The sequence below is a fragment of the Jaculus jaculus genome, chromosome 9 (genome assembly GCF_020740685.1).
Source record: "Jaculus jaculus isolate mJacJac1 chromosome 9, mJacJac1.mat.Y.cur, whole genome shotgun sequence".
Lineage (NCBI taxonomy): Eukaryota > Metazoa > Chordata > Mammalia > Rodentia > Dipodidae > Jaculus > Jaculus jaculus.
Window position 1 is genome coordinate 8,841,440 of NC_059110.1, and position 23,666 is coordinate 8,865,105.

Genomic DNA, 23,666 nt, shown 5'->3' on the forward strand with positions numbered 1-23,666 from the left:
GCTACAAAAAAATAAGAAAAGAAAAGGTATAATTCATTTTGACGAGATGTAAGAAGCCTATAAGGTGAGAACTGAGTTATAGTTTTCAATGGCTCTTGTTATAGTAGTAGACATGGATGCATAGAACTAAGAATAAAAGATCACTTACCCTGGCTGGGGACGTTTTCAAGACGGAAAGCACAAATATGACTCTACATACATATAAGTGTATGCTTTGGCCTTGGGTGTTTATTGTGGTACTCCGTTGTTGAGGCTGGTTCTGACGCTATTCTTTACCTTTTATTTCAGGACTTTTCCATCGAAGAAGAGCTCAGACAGTTGCTGGCTTCTTTGCCTCAGACAGAGCTAGATGAGTGCATCCAGTATTTCACGTCCCTGGCTCTTAGTGAAAGCAGTCAGAGCCTGGCTGCTCAGAAGGTTTGCTCCTTGCTTTGTTCACCAAGTTGTTTGCTCACTCTTTCCAAAATCCTGTGCCAGGGACTAGCACTTAAACTTCAGTCACTTGTCTAGTTACTGCTTGTGGGCTGGGCACTGGCTACATGGTGTCAGGAATCACAGGGAGACAGGTATAGAGTGACAGAAGTAGACAAGAGAGACACAAGTTACTTCAGGAGCCCTTAGCTGAGCTTGTGAGCTCGTTGATGGCTTCACAGGAGCGAACTCCTATTCCATCATTAAAACAGATGGCCTGGGCTGAGGGTGTATGTGGCTTATTGCAGACTGATTGTCTAGCATGCTTGAGCTACTTGAGGCCCTGGGTTTAATTAAGCCACAGCAGTGAACTAATTAAATAAAAAAGGCTGGAGAGATGGCTTAGCAGTTAAGGCACTTGCCTGTGAAGCCAAAGGACCCAGGTTCCATTCTCCATTGTCAGCCAGATGCACAGGAGGCACAAGCGTCTGGAATTCATTTGCAGTGGCTGGAGCCTGGTACCCCCATTCTCTCTCTCTCATTTGCAAATAAATAAAATAAAATACATATAGATAAATCATCTTATAGCACCTATAAATAGCTCCCAAGACCTCAATTTTATCCATAAACACAGAGGTTTAAAAAAAAAGGTGCAAAACTGTCAATTCTAACACATCTCATGCACTTTGCAATGAAATAATTAAAAGAAACATATATATACACAAAAGCAAAGAGCTGGGCATGGTGGCACATGCCTTTAATCCCAGCACTCGGGAGGCAGAGGTAGGAAAATCGCCATGAGTTCAAGGCTGCCCTGAGACTACATAGTGAATTCCAGGTCAGCCTGAGCTAGAGTGAAACCCTAACTCAAAAAACCAAAAAAACCCAAACAACAACAACAACAAAAAAAAAAGCAAAGAAAAATCTGTAAGGTCTGAATACCACTGACTCACTGTTAGTGCCTGGGTTGCTGTCTCTGGCCCTGGTCCTGACCCAGCTCTGCTTGCGTGTTCAGCTCCCTCCCTGGCGTCGCTGGGGGAATCTTGAATTGAGCACACCGTATGGCATCTGTCCTCCACTACACAGCTCTTCCTCGTGGTTTTTATCCAGTGAGCGACAGAGCAGAGCAGCCACCCAGTTGCTTGGGCTGAAGACTGGGAATCCCGCTGCGTCCGACGTCCCAGCTTGGGGTGCTGCTGCTCTCCACGGCCTACAGTGCCTGCTGAGCGCCGTGACGGCTTCTTCTCCAGTGTGCTGCTCTTCCTTTCACTTCCTTGACCAGTTATTCTAAAATCTCTTTCAGACTCTCCTACTAGTGTCCTTTTGAGGCTCTAGCTCCTGCTTGTGCTGCCATTGGGTGCCTTTGTGATTGTGTCATGCCCAGCATCTGTCTTTGCACAGACGGCACTTGTGAACTGATTATTTTCTAGGGCATCCCAAGCACCCCGGATGATAACTCTGTCCCCATAGAGAAGCTTTGTGTCACTTCTCCTAGATTCCCCAAAAGTTCACCTTTTTGGTTTCGGTTTTTCGAGGTAGGGTCTCACACTAGCCCAGACTGACCTGGAAGTCACAATGGAGTCTCAGGGTGGCCTTGAACTCATGGTGATTCTTCTACCTCTGCCTCCCGAGTGTTGTGATTAAAGGTATATGCCACCTTGTCCGCTGAGTTCACTTTTAAAGGACCAGGTCTTCTTATGGGTTTCTTAGCTTGGGATAGCCTTTGCCCCACATAGAATAAATTTAGATTTGTCTATAAGATGCCATGGCTTCACGTTGATTCTCCACAGATTATTTTTTCCACCTAAAGCCCTGAGCAGAAACCAGCATCTGGTTGCTTGGGTAATAGAGAACGAGCTCTTGGTTCTTGTCTTCTCGAAGGGAAGAGTCCACTCAAGGAACACAGAAGGTTTAAACAGAAGTTTATTTAGCAAAAGCAAATCACGGCAAGCACTCTGGAGACTGGAGAGGGGTCTGTGAGTGTGTATGAGGTGGGTGCATATTGGAGGGGTAAGGTGCCAGCGCAAGACCTTGGCTTCCCGGCTCTTCTGACTCTTCCTGCTTTCCACAATGAATGGGCTTCTCCAGGAGCTGAGGCTCTTCTTAGTGGAATGAGCGTCGTCTCCTGGGTCTCAGCACAAAGGTGAAGTGGGTATGCTCCAGGTTCTGACTCCTGAGTAAAAGAGAAGAGCAATTACCTCTTACCTAAAAACTCATGATGCTCTCTCCAATTCATGCCATCTTTCTGAGGTAAGATCTCACTGTAGCCCAGGCTGACCTGAAATTCACTATGTAGTCTCAGGCTGGCCTTGAACTCACAGAGATCCTTTTACCTGAGCCTTCAGAGTGCTGGGATTAAAGGTGTGTGCCATCATGCCCAGTTCATACAATTTTTTGTTTTTTTAAGGTAGCCCAGGCTAACCTGGAATTCACTACGTGGTCTCAGAGTGGCCTTAAACTCATGACAATCCTTCTTCCTCTTCCTCCTCAGTGCTGGCATTAAAAGTGTGCGTCACCATGCCCTTCTTATTCTCCACAATGTATCTTAATATCTTTGAGGAATAGTCCTCACCACTCTTCTGTTTTAAAAGTTTCCTAACAACTTTTGCTTGAATTTCAACTTGACAAGAATTAAAAGTTTGATGATTATCATCATGGTCTTCAATTATTTATTTTGGGTTTTGAAGGTAGAGTCTTACTCTAGCTCAGGCTGACCTGGAATTTACTGTGTAATCTCAGGGTGGTCTTGAACTCTCAGCAGTCCTCCTACCTCTGCCTCCTTGTGCTGGGATTAAAGGCGTGTGCCACCACACCCAGCTAATGGTCTTTATTTTTAACATAAAATGTTGACTATTAGGCTTTCAGGAGAGTCTATACCACAGTCTGGAAAATCACACATTGTAAGAATTTGACCAATTGTTACATAATCACTAGTCTGTACTTTCTAGTGAGAGGACACAGAGGAAAGAAAAAGAATGCGGAAGTTGGGCTGGAGAGATGGCTTAGCGGTTAAGCGCTTGCCTGTGAAGCCTAAGGACCCTGGTTCAAAGTTCGATTCCTCAGGACCCACGTTAGCCAGATGCACAAGGGGGCGCATGTGTCTGGAGTTCGTCTACGGTAGCTGGAGGCCTGGCATGCCCATTTTCTCTCTCTCTCTATCTTCCTCTTTCTCTATCACACTCAAATAAATAAAAATGAACAAAAAAATTTTTTTTTAAATGCAGAAGTTGTTCAGAGAATAAATAATTCCATATGTTTTTATTCTGTTAGCACAGAAGTTCCCTAAAGTTCCCTTTAAGTTTCCAGAGTATTTTGAGTCCTTTACATTCACATTTTCAAGTATAATACAGATATTTATTTTTCTAAATAAAATAGTAACTTTTTAATAAAAAATTATCTTAATTTTAGGGTGGATTGTGGTGTTTTGGAGGAAATGGACTTCCTTATGCTGAAAGTTTTGGAGACGTTCCTTCAGCTACCGTGGGAATGTTCTGTTTAGAAGCTATAGTGAAACATTCTGAGGTAACTTATATTTTCAAACTGTGGCTTGCTTTTTATAGTTATGTAGAAAAAAAAACTCATGCAAGGGAAATAATCCTTTATTATAAAAGGTTAAAAAGAGTTTACTTTTCAGGCCAGGTGTGGTGGCACATGCCTTCAATCCCAGCACTCAGGAGGCAGAGGGAGGAGGATTGCCATGAGTTCAAGGCCACCCTGAGACTCCATAGTGAAGTCCAGGTCAGCCTGATCTAGAGTGAGACTCTACCTCAAAAAGCCAACAACAACAACAACGTTTTCTTTTCAGATTTACTTATTTATTTATTTATTAGAGAGAGAGAGAGAATATGGGCACACCAGGGTCTCTAGCCACTGCAAATGAACTCCAGGTGCATATGCCACCATGTGCATCTGGCTTATGTGGGACCTGGAGGATGGAACCTGGGTCCTTAGGCTTTGCAGGCATGTGCCTTAACCACTAAGTCATCTCTCCAGCCCCAAAAAGTTTACTTTTAAATTTTCACTTTTAATTGTTAGAATTAATAAACACCAATACATGAGTTTCATTGTTGCTAAGTATTTGTCTTTCTGCCTTTCTTTTTCTCAAATAAAAAGAAAATAAAAAATAAAAAGAATCATGTCCTTCCTATGAAGGGAGAGGGCCCTCAGTGGGATTATTGCTGTTCCTTGTGTGCTCATGAATGCCTCAGTCAATCTGTGTGGTAGGAGGTGTGGAGGGGAAGATAATGCCACAGGGCACTCCTTCCTACCCTGCGGCTCTTAAAATCTTTTCATCCCCTAGTCCTCAATGTTTCCTGAGCATTGGCAGGTGTGTTATTATAAGACTGCTTTAGTTATACGTTCTCTGCAACCTCTGGATTTCTGCTGTGAGGTGTCTTGAGTGTCCTCAGAGTACACCGCCTCTCCCTGTAGCTGGTTGTTAGGTTAGCAGTGAGAACAGCACTCATGTTTAGATTGTTATGTCTTCTGTAATGTCTCACAGGCCCTGGCAGATGTAGTGGAGGTGGGTTATCTTGAGCTAGGCAGTCAGCTATCTTTTCTTGTTGTATTGATGGATCTTGGTTTCCCCTGGTTTTCATGGTGTCCTGTAAAACAAAACAGGTTCTCCAACCAAGAATGAGAGCAACATGGGTTAAAGGGACTAAGCCTGGTCACTTAAGAGACTTTTGGATGGGTCTAGCCACTCTTCTCAGCCAAGGGCCAGTGGGAGCTTCTCTCTGGAGTGTAGGGTCTATGTTTGCCTTCTTACTTCTCTTAGATGGGGATGTTTCATTGCTGCTCTGTGAAGGAGCCGAGAAGCACAAGTAGCCCAGGAGCCACACACTGTAGCACCTGGGTCCTGGTTGCTAATAATCATTTCCCACCACAAGAGCAAAGTATTCCTTAGAGAAAGGAGTCTGAAACAGCCTATACCAAAAAGTTAGGAATGCCCCTCCAAAAGCTATGGGCCTATCACAAGGACACAAGGCCTCTCTGTCCTTAGGCAGGAGTCACTTGGCTGTCACTGTCAGCATGCTCTGCATTTTGTGAGGTGACTGTGACCATTAACTTGTCGTGCTAGATCTCCTCGCACTGCGATCACATTGAAGCCCACGGAGGCTTGCAGCTCCTGCAGAGACTGTACCACCTCCACAAGGACTGCCCCAAAGTGCAGAGGAACATAGTGCGGATCATTGGGAATATGGCCTTGAATGAACATCTGCATCCTGCTATAGTCCGCTCAGGTAACAACTTAAAAAAAAATTGTGTGTGTGCACACGTGTACCACCATGGTTCATGTGTGGAGGTCAGAGGACAACTTTGAGGTGTCTGTGTTCTACCTTCTTTGAGACAGTGTCTCTTGCTGTTGCACACAAACTGTCGGGGTAACCAGACTAGCTTGCCCGCAAGCTTCAGGCTCTCCTGGCTCTGCCTTCCCTTGTAGTTTTATGTGAGTGCTGGGGGAATTGAACCCGGGCTGCCAGTCTTTGCAAGCAAGCACTTTTAACCACTGGAATAATCTATCCAGCTCCCATAACGTATTGTTTGTTGAGTATTATTTTTGTTGTTTTTTTTTTTTTTTGGTTTTTCGAGGTAGGGTCTCACTCTGGCTCAGGCTGACCTGGAATTCACTATGTAGTCTCAGGGTGGCCTTGAACTCACGGCGATCCTCCTACCTCTGCCTCCCTAGTGCTGGGATTAAAGGCGTGCGCCACCACGCCCGGCGAGTATTATTTTTAAAATATTTTATTTATTTGAGAAGGAGAGGGAAGAGAGGGGGAGCAGATAGAGAATGGGGGCACCAGTGTCTCCAGCCACTGCAAACAAACTCCAGACACCTGTGCCATCTTGTGCATCTGGCTTACTTGGGTACTGGGTAATCGAACCTGGGTCCTTGGGCTTCACAGGCAAGAGCCTTAACTGCTAAGCCATCTCTCCAGCCCCTGAGTATTATTTTGATCTAGTCCTTTGTTTTCCCACTGCCTGCTCCCCAATGACTCATTAATTTTCAATAGAAGGAAAACTTAGAGCATGTTTGGGTTGTGCAAGAAATTGCTAGAGATTGTAGTTATTCCCCATTAAGGAAACCAGTTTGTGGCCAGTTATAGGAATGCAGCTTTTGCCATGTAGACCATCTGTTTGTTTATAGAAATTTTTTGTGATTTGTTAAATGAGAAGCACAGTTAGATCAAAAAGAGGCTCATTGTGATTAACTTATTTTCCTCCTTAGAACTAACAAACCATCTATGGAAAGACACTTAATTACTATCCCCTTTCCTTCCTTCTTGACTTTCCTTTCCTTCCTCCTTGGTGTTCTATTCTTACCAGCACTACCTGTGAGGACTGCCATTTTAAATGGTTTATCACTTATTACTGTATTTATTAATTTGATGTCAAATTGTCTGTGTGGGCTCGTGAGAGTCTCATGTGTACATATGTACAAGTGTGAATACACAGACACATGCACACAGACCTCCATATGCACACGCACATGTGTATAGGTATAATCACACACATGATAGCAACTGTGAACAGGCACCTAAAAGTATCTTTAGATCTGCAGGTTTTAATTTTAATGAAACCTATTTCAGGGATCAACAAATTTTCTATAAAGGACCAAGTGGCTTTTCCATGATTTTTTTTTTTTTTTTTTTTTTTTTGGTTTTTTGAGGTAGGGTCTTGCTGTAGCCTAAACTGACCTGGAATTCACTATGTAGTCTCAGGGTGGCCTCAAACTCACAGTGGTCCTCCTACCTCTGCCTCCAGAGTGCTGGGATTTAAAGACCTGTGCCACCAGCTCCGCTACCCTTCCATGATTTTTACATTTCTTAGAAACTATAAAAGCTACGTTTCGAAAAAAAAATTTTTTTAAAAAAGCTACTTTTCGGGAGTGATGGTGCACACCTTTAATTTCAGTAGTTGGGAGGCATGCTCTGTGAATTTAAGGCCAATTTGATACTACATAGTAAATTCCTGGTCAGCCTGCACTAGAGTAAGACCTTACCTTAAAAAAAAAAAAAAAAAAAAAAGAAGCTACTCTTCATGTTGTACCTTATACATATTGTGACTTTTGTCTATTTTTATAGCAGTTGAGTTGTTGTTTTGTTTTGAGACAGGATCTCAATGTAGCCCAGGCTGGCCGCACATTTGCTACTTAGCTGAAAATGATCTGGATACTCCTGCCTTTACCTCCCAGTTGCTAGGATTGAGGCATATACTACTATGCTCAGCTTTATTTTTATACTTTTTTTTTGGTTTGTTTGTTTTGGTTTTTTGAGGTAGGATCTTGCTCTAGCCCAAGTAGATGTGGAATTCACTATGTAGTCTTAGGGTGGCCTCGAACTCATAGCGATCTTCCTACCTCTGCCTCCCAAGTGCTGGGATTAAAGGTGTGTGCTACCACACCTGCCCAGCTAAAATGTGTACCCCAGGCTGGCCTGGAACTCCTAATCCTCCTGCCTCTCTGCCTCTTCAGCAATTTCCTATTGGTATGAGCCACCAAACTGGCTGCTGCTTTTTTTTTTTTTTTTGGTATTTCAAGGGAGGGTCTCACTCTAGCCCAGGCTGACCTGGAATTCACTCTGTAGTCTCAGGGTGGCCTTGAACTCATGGTGATCCTCCTACTTCTGCCTCACAAGTACAGGTACTAAAGGTGTGTACCACCATGCCTGGCTATACCTTATTAACACAGACATTTAAGTAATTGATTTTAACCTTTATTCTTGTTTAGTCTTGTTGCAGTCAGGTTCACATTGCTGGTAGAAATCACCCAACCAAGAGCAGCTTGGCAGCTTATGGGAAAAAGAGGTTTATTTTGGCTTACAGACTCAAGGGGAAACTCCACGATAGCAGGGGAAAATGATGGCATGAGCAGAGGGTGGACATCACTCCCTGGCCCACATAAGGTGGACAACAGGAACAGCAACAGGAGAGTGTGCCAAACACTGGCATGGAGAAACTGGCTGAAACACCCATAAGCCCGCCCCCAAAAATACACTGCCTCCAGGAATCTTTGATTTCCAATTGCCATCAGCTGGGGAATCTAACATCTAGACCACCTAAGTTTATGGGGGACACCTGAATCAAGCCATCACAACTCTAAACTGCAGTGCGGTTTTTGATCTACATATATGAGATCTCTTGTCTTTTAGTCGGCTTAGCAGCCACTTACTCAGTAGCTGAAGCTGTTCTCCTGTCATTCTTCTTTTATGAGCCATGTTGGTTATCTGTGATGATAAGGGGACAGTTTTAGTTAGCAATATATTGTATTCTCAAAAATTGCTGAGAAAATAGCTTTTAAGTGTCCTCACTACAAAATAAATTGTATGTGTAGTGATATATTGACATAAAATAATGTAACCCAGACGTTCCACAATGAAAGAATGAATGAATATATATATATAGTTTTTATTTTTCTGTTTTTCAAGGTAGGGTCTCACTCTGATCCAGGCTGACCTGGAATTAACTATATATTCTCAGTGTGGCCTCGAACCTACCTCTGCCTCCTGAGTACTGGGATTAAAGGCATGCGCCACCACACCCGGCTGGCACACACCTTTAATTCCAGTACTCAGTAGGCAGAGGTAGGAGGATTGCAAAGTGTTTGAGGCCACCCTGATACTACCTAGTGAATTCCAGGTCAGCCTGGGCTAGAGTGAGATCCTACCTCGAAAAACCAAAAGAAAAAGAAAAAAAAATCTGTCTGTCTATGTATCAGTAATATAAATATACTCTCATTGTACTTCAGAAAGCAGGTACCACAAAAAAGTAAAACCCACCTTTTGTATACAGTGGCCTTCCACCCTCTTCCCTCTATCTTTCCATATCTTTGCATGTTCTTATATGTCTGTGTGCATGCATGCACTTGATCCATGTTTATGGAGCCACAGTATAACAGTATTGCCCATACTCTCTTCATCCATGTTTATGGAGTCAGAGTGTAATAGTATTGTCCATAGTCTGTTCATCCATGTTCATAGAGTCATTGTAATATAATAGTATTGTCCATACTCCTTTCTGTTTACTCCTTTTTAGAACATGCTTTTCCTTCTTGAATACTGGGTTTGATAAGGCTTCTGTGTATCATATAATTAATTCTTTATTTTTATTTTTTTTGGTTTTTCAAGGTAGGATCTCACTTTAGCTCAGGCTGACCTGGAATTCACTGTGTTGTCTCAGGGTGGCCTTGAACTCATGGTGATCCTCCTACCTCTGCCTCCCAAATGCTGGGATTAAAGGTGTGTGCCACCATGTCTGGCTCATATAATTAATTCTTTAAGAAAGAATTTATTTGTATGTATTGTTAATTGTAATGAAATGACAGGTATTAACTCACTGAATTTTAGGATTCTTTTTGTTGTTGTTTGTTTTTATTTATTTATTTGAGAGCGACAGACAGACAGAGAGAGAGAAAAGAGAATGGGCGTGCCAGGGCCTCCAGCCACTGCAACAAACTCCAGATTCATGTGCCACCTTGTGTATCTGGCTAATGTGGGTCCTGGGGAATAGAGCCTCGAACCGGGGTCCTTAAGCTTCATAGGCAAGAGTTTAACTACTAAGCCATTTTTCCAGCCTGAATTTTAGAATTCTTGCTAAAGCAAATCATCATGGTATTTCATTTCTTTTTGTGACCTCACCTTTACTAATTGTTCTTTGTGTAGAAAAGATAGCTTTTGCACCCTTTCTTTCCTGGAGTTCCCTCGAGGGGTCTGCGGGTAGGGAATGTCATGGTTTTGTACTGTGGGACTGAGCCTTTTAGGACAAAATGGAGCTGGGTGGTTGGGCTTCCTCCCCTCAGACAGTTACTTGAGACTGACCTTCCTTCCTCTCTCTTCTTTCCGTATGAAACCTCTCTGTACAGTCTGAGGCTGGTTTGCACAGGTCCATGGTGTTTAATATCTGTTCTTTCACCAGGCTGGGTTTCCATAATGGCAGAAGCCTTGAAATCCCACCTCATTGTAGAGGCTTCCCATGCTGCCAGAACCCTGGCTAATCTAGACCGTGAAACCGTGCAGGAGAAATACCCGGATGGCGTGTACGTGCTCCATCCCCAGTACCGAACCAGGTGAGCGCACAGAGCCTTCTCTGTCTGCTTCGGGAGCCTAGAACCAGAGGCTTAACCTTTATTTCTTATAAGTGAGACATTTAAGTTAAATGCTTTGTGTTTTGCTTCCCCCCCACCCAGATAGGGTTTTGTTCTAACCCAGGCTGACCTGGAACTCACTCTCTCAAACTCATTTTGATCCTCCTACCTCAGCCTCACAAGTGCTAAGATTAAAGGCATGTGCCACCACACCAGGCTGAAGTTAATTCTTCATATTTATATTTGTGTGTGTGTGTGACAAGCATGGAATTCCTGTGTGACCTACTCTGGCCTCAAATTAGCAGTACTCATGCCTGGCCATCTGAGTGCTTGGGATAAAGATGCACCACCAGGCCCAGTTATAAATACCTTCAAAATAGCTTACCTCAGAGACTTGAAGGTGGACCTGAACACCTAATAACTCAATACCAGCTTCTTGACCAGGGCTCACCTTCAGGGCGGTCCTCACCCACCAGAAGGTGTAGCGCATAAGCTTTGTAATTAATTTCTTCTATGTCTCAGGCACGTTCTTCCACTGAGATCTGCTCTTGGCAGAAATCAGGCTGAACGGGAAGGAGATGAGACATGAGTGTACGTGGGCACTTTTGAGGGTTTTTTTGTTTGTTTGTTATTTCAAGGTAGGGTCTCACTGTCACCCAGGCTGACTTGGAGCTCACTCTGTAGCTGTAGGCTGGCCTCGAACTCCCAGAGACCCTCCTACCTCAGCCTCCCGAGTGCTGGCACTCGCGGTATGAGCAGCTAAGAATGTTTGTGCTTGGTGTCAAAGCATGCATGGGAGGTGTAAGCTGTTTCTGGTTTCTATTTCCTGCTGCCTCGTTGCTGTGATACTAAGTATGTAAAGGGCTACAATGGAAAAAGTCCTCACTCTTGGATCTTCATAGGACACTTTCAAAGAAAGTCTGTGCAAAAACTTTTAAATTTGAAAAAGATTGACTAATTCATTCCAGTTTATAACCAAATATGATTGTTGATGTAAATACCACTTCTCACTCCAAAGCATATTTTGGTCTAATGAAATACCTTAGTTGACTTGCATAATCTGTTGGTGGCATCTGTCACCTGGTTGATAATTAAGTTCAGTACAGTCACTTGGGTTGGTCTATCTGGCTAGATCCATCTCCATTTCCATAGAAGAGCATTAACTGTGCTTCACATGTCCTTGTCAGAATTCTGAGGAGTCTCAGCACCCTGTCTTAGAACGTTTACCCTTTGAAATCTTTGTGTCTCATCACCTGCTGAAGCACCATCGGGAGAGCTGCGCGTTCTTCCATAGTAGTAATGCGGTTGTTCTGCTTCTTTTCAAAACTCTCTTCCCTCTCAGTCAGCCCATTAAAGCCGATGTCCTTTTTATTCATGGCCTTATGGGAGCAGCATTCAAAACGTGGCGCCAGCAGGACAGTGAGCGGGTTTTGACTGAAAAGGCTTTGGAGGATGAAGACAGGTACACGACATGCTGGCCCAAGGTAAGGAGCGGAAGCTGTGGCCAGCTGCGTCTGTTGCCCAGGCTCAGGCACCCCCACTGTCACAGCCTCATTGTGACATATTTTCTTGAGTCTTCTTACTGGGGTTTTCTTCATGCACTTGTTCTTTCCCTTAGGAGCACTTCTAGATGTTGCCTGACAGTGGGGTTTGTAACTCTATGTTGTGTACTTTCTGTTTAGGCTACATTCTTTGACTGTAAAAGAATATTCCAAGGGCTGGGGAGATGGCTTGGAAGTAAAACAACATTATTTGCAAAGCCACTTGCAATTCTCCAGCACCCACATAAAGCCAGATATAGAGGGTCTTCCATCTGTGATCCCAACGTGCCTGTGACAGTGGGAAACAGAGCCAGAGGACTGGTCTGACATTCATTTGCAGTTTGTAAGTTCATTTGCAGCAGCAAAGGACTCTGTCTCAAGGGTGAAATATAAACTCCACAAGGCTGTCCTCTGGCCCCTGCATGTGCACCATAGCATGTGTATCCACGTGCACATGCACACACACAAAAAAATTTTAACATTGAATATAAGCATAATTTTTTTTTGTTTTGTTCTGTATTTTATTTTTTTCAAGGTAGGCTCTCACTCTAGCCTAGGCTGACCTGGAATTCATTATGTAATCTCAGGGTGGCCTTGAACTCAGCAGTCCACCTTCCTCTGCCTCCCAAGTGCCAGGATTAAAGGCATGTAGCACCATGCCTGACTTACAGTCTTTTAAAAAACTTTTATTATGAGAGAAATAGATACACACAGAGAGTGAGTATCAGTGTGCCAGAGCTTCCTGCCACTGTAAATGAACTCCAGATGCATGTGCTACTTAGTGCATCTGGTTTTGTGCAGGTACTAGAATCAAACCCTGGTCCTTAGGCTTTGCAGGAAAGTGCCTTAACCACTGAGCAATCTCTCCAGCCCTTAAGCATAATCTTGAACATAATATAACCATAATTATAGTTCCAGTAGCCAATTTTATAAGCTTAAGAATTATAAAGCTAGGACTTTAAAGATGTTATTCTACTTTGCATTTTTAAAATTATTTCTTCCAAAGATCCTTAATTCTGGAGTGGATTCATTGAATGAGATTTATCCACAGCTCATTAAGGATTAATGTTCCTCAGATGTGTGAATCGTTTCCAGGGCTCTGCTCCTGTCCTTTACCTTAGAATAGAAGGTGTATGCTTCTCTCTGGTGATGCTAAAGTCCAGAGGTGGCTGTTGGCCCAGGATTTCCAGAGACAAACTGTGATTATTGTTACTCTTTTTTTTTTTTTTTTTGGTAGGGTCTCACTTTAGACCAAGCTGACCTGGAACTCATTCTGTAGCTCCAGGCTGGCCTCAAATTCACAGAAATCCTTCCACCTCTCCCTACTGTGTTCTGGGATTAAAGGCATGAGCCACCAGGTCTAAATGTTTATTTTACTGTCTGTCCTGAAAGCACAACATTCTTCTAAATGCTAAAAGCCCCTGAATCTAGACTCTCAAGACATTGTTTTGGCTATAGTAGGTTAAAATTGCGACTATTCTCATTACACCTTCATTGGCCTTACTTAAATAGTGATAGCACTTTGTGACCAGAGGTATAAAAAGATAATTTTTTTTATCATCACCTTCAAACTTTAATGTCATTTTGTTTTGTTTTGTTTTTTGAGGTAGGGTTTCCCTGTAGCTCAGGCTGCCCTGGAATTTACCATGTTATAATGTCATCTTTAATTGGTTGATTACTGCAAAAGGCTATGTTACTAGGAAGTACTTGTGATGGTAGAAGTTTATCTATGTTTATTATTCCTTAGACATGGCTAGCAAAAGACTGTCCTGCTCTTCGAATTATATCTGTGGAGTATGACACCAACCTCAGTGACTGGCGAGCCAGGTGTCCGATGGAAAGGTAACTTTAGAGGGGCACCAGATGGAGGAAGGGGAAAGAGCTCAGGCTCCCTGGGTCCTCTGCTGTGGGAAGTGCTCTTTTATATTTTGTTGCCACAGGCAGGATTGATTTGCTTCTTTTCTTTGTTTCTTTGTTTGTTTGTTTTGCAGTGTTGAGAACTGAATCCAGGGCCTTGGAAGCTAGGCCAGTGCCTACTAGCTTCTTTTCGATTTTCTCTTCCCTCTGGAAGGCATTAGCTCTCACTAGGCAGTAGGGCAGTCTGGAAGGCTTAGGTACTGATGTCAGAGTTGAGCTTGTGACCTGGTTCACTCATCTCTCTTCTAATCATTAAGGACCATGGATTTTATAGCAAAGTCTCCCTTTGACTAGAAATAATACGATTTTTTATGATTGTCTAAGCAGTCATACTGGCTAAGGGGAGTAGTAAAAGTGCTAAGCGGTGTGGGTCTCTGTGTGCCATCTGTGCCCCATGTGCCAGCTGAGTACCTAGGAGGGAGCTCTGGGTTCCGGGGTTTCAGGACCAGGATGCAGCCCAGTTCTTCTTGTAACTGACTGAGCAGTCTTAGAAAGTCATCTACTGGGTAGCTTTGTTCGCACATGGAGAGAGGTGGCCTCCTCAGTGACATGACACCACACTTCTAAGTAGACTCAGAAAGGTGCCAGCTGAGGGCAAGCAGGCAGGACCCAGTCCTCTCTCCTGTTTCTTTTGGAGGAACACAGGGGAACCCTTGTTCTCAAAAAAAGAGTAAAAGTTAGACAGCACAAAACTATCAGACTGCATAATCATGAGTTCCCTTTAGCATTAAGATCATTTATTTTGAACTCTGTACTCTGTGAGTTTCCTAGTGTCTCTAAATGTACCAACATCATGATAGCTTAATATTTGCAGCGTAAATAAAGTAGGACTAAAACTCACAACAGACACGTCTCTAGGGACACTTACCGTGAAGCCTCAGAATGAAAAAGAACCCGAACACCCCAAGTGCTTAGAGCAGCTGCAGTGAGACTCAAGTTTGACCTGTACAGACACATTTGATGTTCAAATGATACTTCGGTGTATGAATGGCCTGTTCTGGGTTTCTATTGCTCTCTGTCAGTGTTAATCAGCTTCAGATAGAGAATTTGTCCTTCCAGACACTAAGCAGAGCGAATGGGGGTATTCTGCCCTCCAAAACGTACTTTGTAGCATTCGTCCAGTGAGCTAAAGTTCTTGACTAGACAGGTAGATCTGGGGGATTGGTGCCTCCTGTCACGCCTGCTGTTTTCGTTTTGTTCAGAAAGTCCATTGCATTCAGAAGCAACGAACTTCTTAGCAAGCTCAGAGCTGCTGGTGTTGGGGATAGGCCAATGATTTGGATATCACATAGCATGGGAGGTAAGGATGGTTTCGTCTTCACAGAGTGACCATCGTGACATGGTTGTCACCCTTGTGGCCAACCTGTAGTTTCTTCATCCCTGTTTTAATTACCAGTGCCCCCTCCCCTAGCAAGTTAATGCTTTGAGCTATGATGTTTACAAGTTACTACTCTCCTTCCATGCTATTTGTTTTTCAAGAAGGGGTCAGCCAGTAAGAAATTGCAAGAGGATATGGGTTGGTAACTTGATGGTTCCACACCACCAAAGTCAGGACTAAACATCACGCTGAAGGATGTTTTTGAGCTAGGCTTAGACAAGCCAGCATTTCTGGCTGGCCCCATGGGTTCCCCTTTCTTCCTTTACATGCCTCCTCGCCATTGCAAATTCAGCTGTTGCCTCTGTCCCCACAACCCTAGGTGGCCAGAGCTGCTGAGGAGATGGGATCCCAGCTGCTCTTGGCCGCTGAGCTTCAGGGGCTGATGCTTCTCCAGCTGCACGCCCTGCTTCTCCTGCCCTTCCCCAAAGCTTCCCCATTCCCCCTGCTATGGCTTTTCCCATCTCCAGCCTAGGGGCTCTGATACAAGGCTTAGAAAGGCCAAACCCAATCGGCTTCTGCTGAACATGGATGTAGCCCTTCCTATTCTCAAAGATCCACTGTCACCCTCCCTGTGATCTCTCCAGAACTGGGGCAGGGGACAGAGAAGGTGCTCTGCCGGGTGCCTTTCCCACAGTGGCTGGTTTTCCTTGGTGGGACTGTGACTGTGGGCACAGTGTACTCCTGAGTGTGTGTGCTGCCCCAACAGCAGGAGACCACCTACTGCAGCCTCAGGGACAGGGTCCCAGCTCAGGCAGGGCCTGGCTTTGCTCCTGTGGGACCACAGAATCAATGTTTGAAGGGAGGGGCTGCTCTCCAAGGCAGTTCTAGAATCTTACCTACTCGTAGGCTTGTACTGTGTATTCTAAAGGAGTGTTAATAATTGTTAGTATTTTAGTATTTTGAAAGCCTTGTACTAGAGAAAAATTTAAAACTTTGAAGCTTCCCCCTTGTTTGCTTGTTCTGTTTTAAAAGACTAAGAGGGGGAAGGAAAATAGCTTATACACTCTTTTGCTTTCTTTTCTGTGGCTAGGTCTTCTTGTCAAAAAAATGCTGTTGGAAGCCTCTAAGAAGCCAGAACTTAGTACTTTTATAAATAATACCAGAGGAATAATTTTTTACAGTGTACCTCACCATGGATCACATTTGGCTGAATACTCTGTTAATGTGCGGTATCTTCTCTTTCCGTCTTTGGAAGTCAAAGAACTCAGCAAGGGTAAAACATTTCTGTCATGAAGGAAATTTGGGTTGCATAACATTAATTATAAAGGAGGAGGAAAAGGCTGCCTTTGTCTTGGATATATTGCTCTCTCTCTCTCTCTCTCTCTCTTTCTCTCTCTCTCTCTCTTTTGAGGTTGTGTCTCACTCTAGACCAAGCTGACCTGGAACTCATTCTGTAGTTCCAGGCTGGCCTCAAACTCCTAGCAATCCTCCTGTATCTGCCTCCTGAGTGCTGGGATTAAAGGTGTGCACCACCATGCTGGGCAAGCATTGTTTCTTGTGATTAATACACATGCTTTCTGTTTTCCAAAACTCATGGAGACTTGATTGACAGCTCGACACATGGTCTGTCCTATAGAATGCTCTGTGAAGAAAAACTATGTATTCTGCTGCTGTTGGATAAATATTTTGTACATGTTTGTTAGATCCTTTTTCTTTCATTGTATGGTCAGCTTCTTCTCTTTGGATGAACTTATACTTGAGGAATATGGCTCTGACATCCCCAACTATTACTGTGTTCTACTCTGTCTTGGCATTCAGAGCGAATGTTTGCTTTATGTATTTGGACAATTCCCAAAAAATTCAAGATATGAATGAGAAGTTGGCCAGAGACAGAAATCACTTTTAAAAATGAGCCACTCAGAAGCTGGAGCTTATAACTTCAATTAATGAAAAAAAAGCACAACAGAGAACTTGTACAACACACTAGAATATGAATAACAAATAATTGCTGAACATAAAGATAGGGATTGCCTTTGTTAATTCAGTCAGATGAAAGGGAGGAAGGCTGGCTGATGTTCTAGACAATGAAGAAAGACATCAAAACCTATTTTATGAAATAATAGCCAAAAAGTTCCAATAAAGTGATATGGACATCCACATACAAGAAACTCAAAAGGTATTCAATTACATATAGTCAATGAACTAGACATTCAAGGCATATTATTGTCAAAGTTATAAAATAAAGAGATAATCCTAAAAAGAACAAGATAAAAAGCATAAAGTCACATATAAGGGAGTGCCTATTAGATGTACAACAAATTTCTCAGTAGGAATCTTTAAGCAAGAAGATAGCTGGATAATATATTCCAAATACTGAAGAAAAAAACTGCCAACCCAGCAAAATTATCCTTCAAAAATGAAAAATAAACTTAATTCTTTCTCAGACAAGCATAAATTGAGGGACTTCTTTATCACCAGACCAGACCTACCAGAGGTAAACTTAAGAGGTGAGTCCTATACTAGAAATAAAGACACTACCATTATAAAAACACATAAATGTGTATGTTCAGTACAACAGAGATACAGAATAAAAACTTTAACAGGATCAAAAACTACCAAATCGGGCATGGTGGTGCAAGCCTTTAATTCCAGCACTTGGGACACAGCCGTAGGAGGATTGCCATGAGTTCCAGGCCACCCTGAGACTACATGGTGAATTCCAGGTCAGCCTGAGCTAGAGTAAGACTGTACTTTGAAAACAAAACAGAACAAACAACAAAGCAAAAATAAATCATAAAAATAAATAATAAGAGGTAGAAAAGAACAAAACTGTATAAAAGAAGTACAATACAGGGCTGGAGGGATGGCTCAGCAATTAAGGTGTCTGCCTGCGAAACCTAACAACCTGGCTTCAGCTCCCCAATACCAACACACGGCCAGATGCACAAAGTGGCACATGTTGTCTGAAGTTTGCTTGCAGCAGCTGGAAGCCCTGGCATGCCCATCTGTCTGTCTTTCTCCTATCTCTCTCTGCTTGCAAATAAATAAATAATAATGTTACAGAAAAGAAGCATAATACAATGCACAAAATTGCAGGAGGCCTTTATACCCATCAGTAATAACCCTAAAGTAAATGGATTAAACTCACCACCCAAAAGACGGACAATTACATGCTGTATATAAGAAACTCACTTTCTTCACTGGCAAAGATACACATAAAGCTGGACAGTCAGCCGTGCAGGCGCTTGCTTGCACAGCCTAAGGATCCAGGTTCTGTTCCCCAGTACCCATGTAAAGCCAGCTGCATAAGGTGGCACACATGTCTGCAGTTCATTTGCAGTGGGTAGAGATCCTGGTGTGCCCATTGTCTATCTGCTTTTTCGTCTCTCTCTCTGTCAAACAAATAAAAATTTTTATTTATTAGAGAGAGAGAGAGAGAGAATGGGCACACCAGGGTCTCCAGCTACTGCAGACGAACTCTAGACTCGTGTGCCCCCTTGTGTAGCTGGCTAATGTGGGTCCTGGGGAATTGAACCTGGGTCCTTTGGCTTTGCAGGCAAAGGCCTTAACCGCTAAGCCAGCCCTAAAACTTTTTTTTTTTAAGATACACATAAACTTAAAAGTGAAGGGCTGCAAAAAGATAAATCATACAAAAGCTTTTGGAAGTAACTATGTTCTCATCAGACAAGTCAAGCTTTAAATTAGAAACTGTAAGAGGAGACAAGGTCACGACATACTGATAAAAGCATCAATTTGGCAGTTTTCGTCCCTTTCCTCCTCCTGCTGGGCTGTTACCCCTAAGCACTTCTTCATCTCTGACTTCTAACTGTACTTCTTCAAGTCAGCCTTCTTTTTCCTTCACATTCTCTAGTTCTTTATTCATAGCATCTTGTGTTTGAACTCCATTATCTTTCTGAAGAAACTTAGAATGTTCTTTAAAGTTCCTTTGTTTCCTCATTTGGCTGTTTCTCCTATGGTGGTTTTTTTCTGTCTGCTTCCCTGGTCTGTGATGGTCAGCCAGGCTTCCGATGTCCATCTCGAACCTGTACTGTAAATCTTACTTTCTAAATTTGAAAGACTGGTGTATTTTATTCTGAATTAAGTAAATAGAACTTGTCTCCATCTCTTTCTATAATTTTATAGATTCTCCTGCACTTAAAACTCTACAGGATGACTTTCTGGAGTTTGCAAAAACCAAAAACTTCCAGGTGCTGAATTTTGTGGAAACACAGCCAACGTTTATTGGCAGCATGATCAAACTGCACGTGGTGCCCGTGGAGTCAGCAGGTACTTACTCTGGAAATGGGGTGGCCATTAGATGCCTCGTTGGTGGCACCTAGCATTTAATAGTAAATGTCAATTTTTAGATCCAGTTTCTCAGAATTAGGAGGACATCTTACGAAGCTCTAAAATCTAATTCCATTATTCTTTATAGCCATAGTTTAAATGGCTCCACAGGCACCGGCCGTGGCACTCGCCTTCCTGTGCTTACTGAGCCGGCTGGTGATGAAGGTTACTGGGCTACTTCTGAGTTGGGCTTCAACAGTGCAGTAAACTGTATTAAAGTAAGAACACCAACACTTCTGATACTAGATTATACTGTCTACATTATACAGATTGATAGCTGTATGCAGAAAACTTAAAAAATTGTACACTGAAAGCTGAGTGTGGTGGTGCACGCCTTTAATCCCAGCACTCAGGAGGCAGAGGTAGGAGGATCACTGTGAGTTTGAGGCCACCCTGAGACTACAGAGTGAATTCCAGGTCAGCCGGGCTAGACCGAGACCCTGCCTTGGTTCCCCTCCCCCCAATAAATCCATTGTTAAATGTAGAAGCTTTAGTACATGGAAGATACAAATTGTAAAACAGGAAATATTCAGAGGTGAGGGGCTGCATTAAAAGACAGTGCCTTTACCATCCTCAGATACAGGGAAGTGGCAACTACCTGTTAATACAGTGTACACACTATGTCTCGTTTCTCTGTCAGAGCCTCCTGTATCACTCCATGTGACAATCACCCATACATCTTCTTTTTTTTTTTTTTTGAGGTAGGGTCTCATTCTAGCTCAGGCTGACCTGGAATTCACTATGGAGTCTCAGGGTAGCCTCAAACTCACGGTGATCCTCCTACCTCTGCCTCTTGAGTGCTGGATTAAGGGCGTGTGCTACCACACTCAGCTAACCCCATGCATCTTACTGACAACTTCTTTAGTTCTCAGATTGCTTGTCATGTCTGAGAACCTCTTCTTGGGAGGAACCACCGTGCCACAGTGCTCTCTCTGATACCCATTTCTGACCATATCTGAGGCTGGCTTAGGTGCTATTCTAATAGGTCTTAGCCAAGCATGAGCCTTTTGTGGCCAGCAATGGTGTGTGCAGAGTGCCTGCCTGGTGATTCTTTGTGTGTAGAACGAGCTTCGTTCTCACTTCATTATGTACCAAGAAAACTTAAAAATATCTTCATGGAGCTGGGCATGGTGGTGCACGCCTTTAATCACAGTACTCGGGAGGCAGAGGTGGGAGGATTGCTGTGAGTTCGAGGCCACCCTGAGACTACACAGTGAATTCCAGGTCAGCCTAGGCTAGAGTTAGACCCTACCTCGAAAAAAAAGAAAAAACTTTCATGGACCTTAAAGAAACTTTACATCAAAGTAGAAGGCCCTGAAGTGAGGTGCCACTATGTGGGTGCTTGCAGACTTCAAAGCATAGCCCCTAAGTGTCTTTAAAAAAAGCTTTGGAAGCTTGAAGCCAAAGTCATCCGTTTTATGCCTGCTGCCTGTCGCACAGTAGCCTTGTCGGAGTCCTGTCTGCACGCTTTCCTTGGTGTCTCCCACACCTGCACTCTCCGCCCAGGGCTGGTCCCGTTGTTAGTGCTGGTCAGTCTCACCCAGGTGGATCTGCTAGACTCCTGCCTTCCAGTTTCTCAAGCAATCAAAGCCCCAGAGTCACCTCCCAAACCCCCAGACACACATTGCCCCAGGAGGGTTTGGGTCTAGAATGGGTCTCACGTGATTCATTCTTGACCTCAGGACGAGGAGCTCCTGTGAAGTTTATAATGTAAGCTCACTGCAATGATACAGCGATAGTCTACAGGTGTAGGGAAGTTCTCACAAGGCCTGTGTAGGCTTTGCTCACTGTTAAATGAGGTAGGTCAGAATACATAGGAGACTATGAGAAGGCACAGAATTAGGGTTATACTCACTGAGAACCCATTTCACATGTTAATCATTAGGGTTTAGCTGATCAAGACTCAAGTTCCTTCATCTGTTGGGCCCCTTCTCAGAGGCACACTGGGAATCTTTCAGTTTTAGTAGATATATTGACAGTTCTGTTTTCTTTAGACTTAGGTATTGGAGATCTAATCCCTGTGGATGTGAACCACTTGAACATTTGTAAGCCAAAGACAAAGGATGCCTTTTTATACCAGCGTACTGTGCAGTTCATCCGGGAAGCTTTGGGCAAAGACCTTGAAGACTGATGGCCATCTTCCTCCGTTTTCATATGAATACAGTGCAAGAAACTTGGTGTCTCTTTGTCTCCAAGCTGTGAGCCTCCCTGCGGACTGTTGTTATAGCATCAGCTTGGTCTGGAAGCATACAGACAGCAGAATGTGGCTGTCTGCGCAGACACTGGGAAGTCCCCAGGTACACAGAGCTCATGGTCATGGGGGAAGGACTAGCTTGGGTTCCTGTGGCTTAAAGAACCCCCACTCCCTCCCCAGTGCTGAGCCTGGGGGCTGGGGTGGAGGCTGCTGTGAATAGAGGGAACTTCCACGTGAAACTGTCCTGACAGGCCACTGAGCTCACCTGACAGCGTCATTAGGAGAGGTCTTAAGACAGAGAGAACCAGCTAGAACACAAAAAGACTTTTTCTCCTGGGTATCCATGTGTTGTATATTTTCTAGATGTCAGTTTTGAAACCTTTTGAATTTTCAGTTAAGTCTTTGATACGGTATCTCTGGCCTTCACTAGGCCTGTTGTCACTCATGTTGTAGTGCATGTCATGAGTCACTCCTTGGTTAATTCTGTTTGCATGTTGCTGAGAGCAGTCTTTCTTCAAGAACAGTGTTTCTTGGTTGTGGCTGGTTATTCTTGTGACGTGCTTCAGAGGAGAAAGCAGCTAGCCCAGCACTGACCACAGTGGAGAAGACCCACTTGAGCTGTCGTAGTTTAGCAGTGGCTAGTATCAGGAGTCTCTGTGGCCAAATATTTTTTTATTTACTTTTATTTATTTATTTGCAAGCAGAGAGCAAGAGAGAGAGAGAAGAGACAGAGAATGGGCATGCCAGGGCCTGTAGCCACTGCAGACGAGCTCGACACATGTGCCCTTTGTGCATCTGGCTTACGTGGGTCCTGGGGAATTGAACCTGGGTCCTTTGGCTTTGCAGGCAAATGCCTCAACCACTAAGTTATCTTTCCATCCCCTTTTTAATTTTTTTTTTTTTTTTTTTTTGGTTTTTCGAGGTAGGGTCTTACTCTAGCTCAGGCTGACCTAGAATTCACTGTGGAGTCTCAGGGTGGCCTCGAACTCATGGTGATCCTCCTACCTCTGCCTCCTGAGGGCTGGGATTAAAGGTGTGCGCCACCACACCCGGCTTTTAAATAATATTTTTATTTTATTTATTTGCAAGCAGAGAGAGAGAGAGAAGAGAGAGAGAGAGAAGAGAAGAGACAGAATGGGCATCTGTGGCTAAATAAAGAGCACCTGGCCTCTCTGCTCACTTGGAAGTAGTATCAGTTGACGTCTAGAGTGTGAGAAATGGGAGATCTTGTTGCTAAGCATCTGGGCTTTGAGTAATAGCATCCAGGTGGCATGAAGATCAGACTCAAGGGCTTGTACATACTAGGCAAGTACTCTACCACTGATTTACATCCTCAGCAGCCCACAATGCATACATGTAAATTGTACATTTCATTGTTATTTAGTATATTCACAGTTATGCAGTTATCAGCACTGTCTTAATTTCATTAATATTTCTTCACCCCAAAGAAGACCCTCCTCCTCTGTCCCCAGCCCCGGTAAACACTAACACACTCCCTGTCTCTGGCCATTTCATGTAAATGGAATCATAAAGTAGGTGGCATCTTTGCCTTGCTGCTCTTCACATGGTATTTTTGAGCATGAATATGATGTAGCCCTTATCATAACTTCATTCCTTTTTGAGACCAAATATATTCCCATTTGTGGCTTTTTGTGTTTTGGCCCTGGATAGCCTGGAACACACTCTGTAGCTCCTGAACTTGCAGTGATTCTCCTATCTCTACCTCTTAAGTGCTAGGATGATAGGCATGTGCCACCATGCCCAGCTTCTCATTGTGTCATATGCCACATTAGTTCATCAATTGTTGATGGACACTTAGGTTTGACTGTTGAGAATGATGCTGCTGTGATCAATTGT

General features: G+C 43.5%; 1 protein-coding gene across 1 annotated transcript in view; it reads left to right on the forward strand.

The window, feature by feature from the left end:
* The window catches only part of Serac1 (serine active site containing 1), a 38,707-nt gene extending 16,126 nt beyond the window's left edge, over positions 1 to 22,581 (forward strand). The window contains exons 8-17 of the mRNA XM_045159737.1: positions 289 to 417; positions 3,820 to 3,933; positions 5,492 to 5,654; positions 10,324 to 10,474; positions 11,835 to 11,976; positions 13,781 to 13,875; positions 15,153 to 15,250; positions 16,359 to 16,541; positions 19,412 to 19,555; positions 21,610 to 22,581. Coding sequence (XP_045015672.1) covers positions 289 to 417; positions 3,820 to 3,933; positions 5,492 to 5,654; positions 10,324 to 10,474; positions 11,835 to 11,976; positions 13,781 to 13,875; positions 15,153 to 15,250; positions 16,359 to 16,541; positions 19,412 to 19,555; positions 21,610 to 21,746 — 1,356 coding nt within the window. The 3' untranslated portion in view covers positions 21,747 to 22,581. The remainder of the gene's footprint in view (positions 1 to 288; positions 418 to 3,819; positions 3,934 to 5,491; positions 5,655 to 10,323; positions 10,475 to 11,834; positions 11,977 to 13,780; positions 13,876 to 15,152; positions 15,251 to 16,358; positions 16,542 to 19,411; positions 19,556 to 21,609) is intronic.
* Positions 22,582 to 23,666: the final 1,085 nt, after the last annotated feature.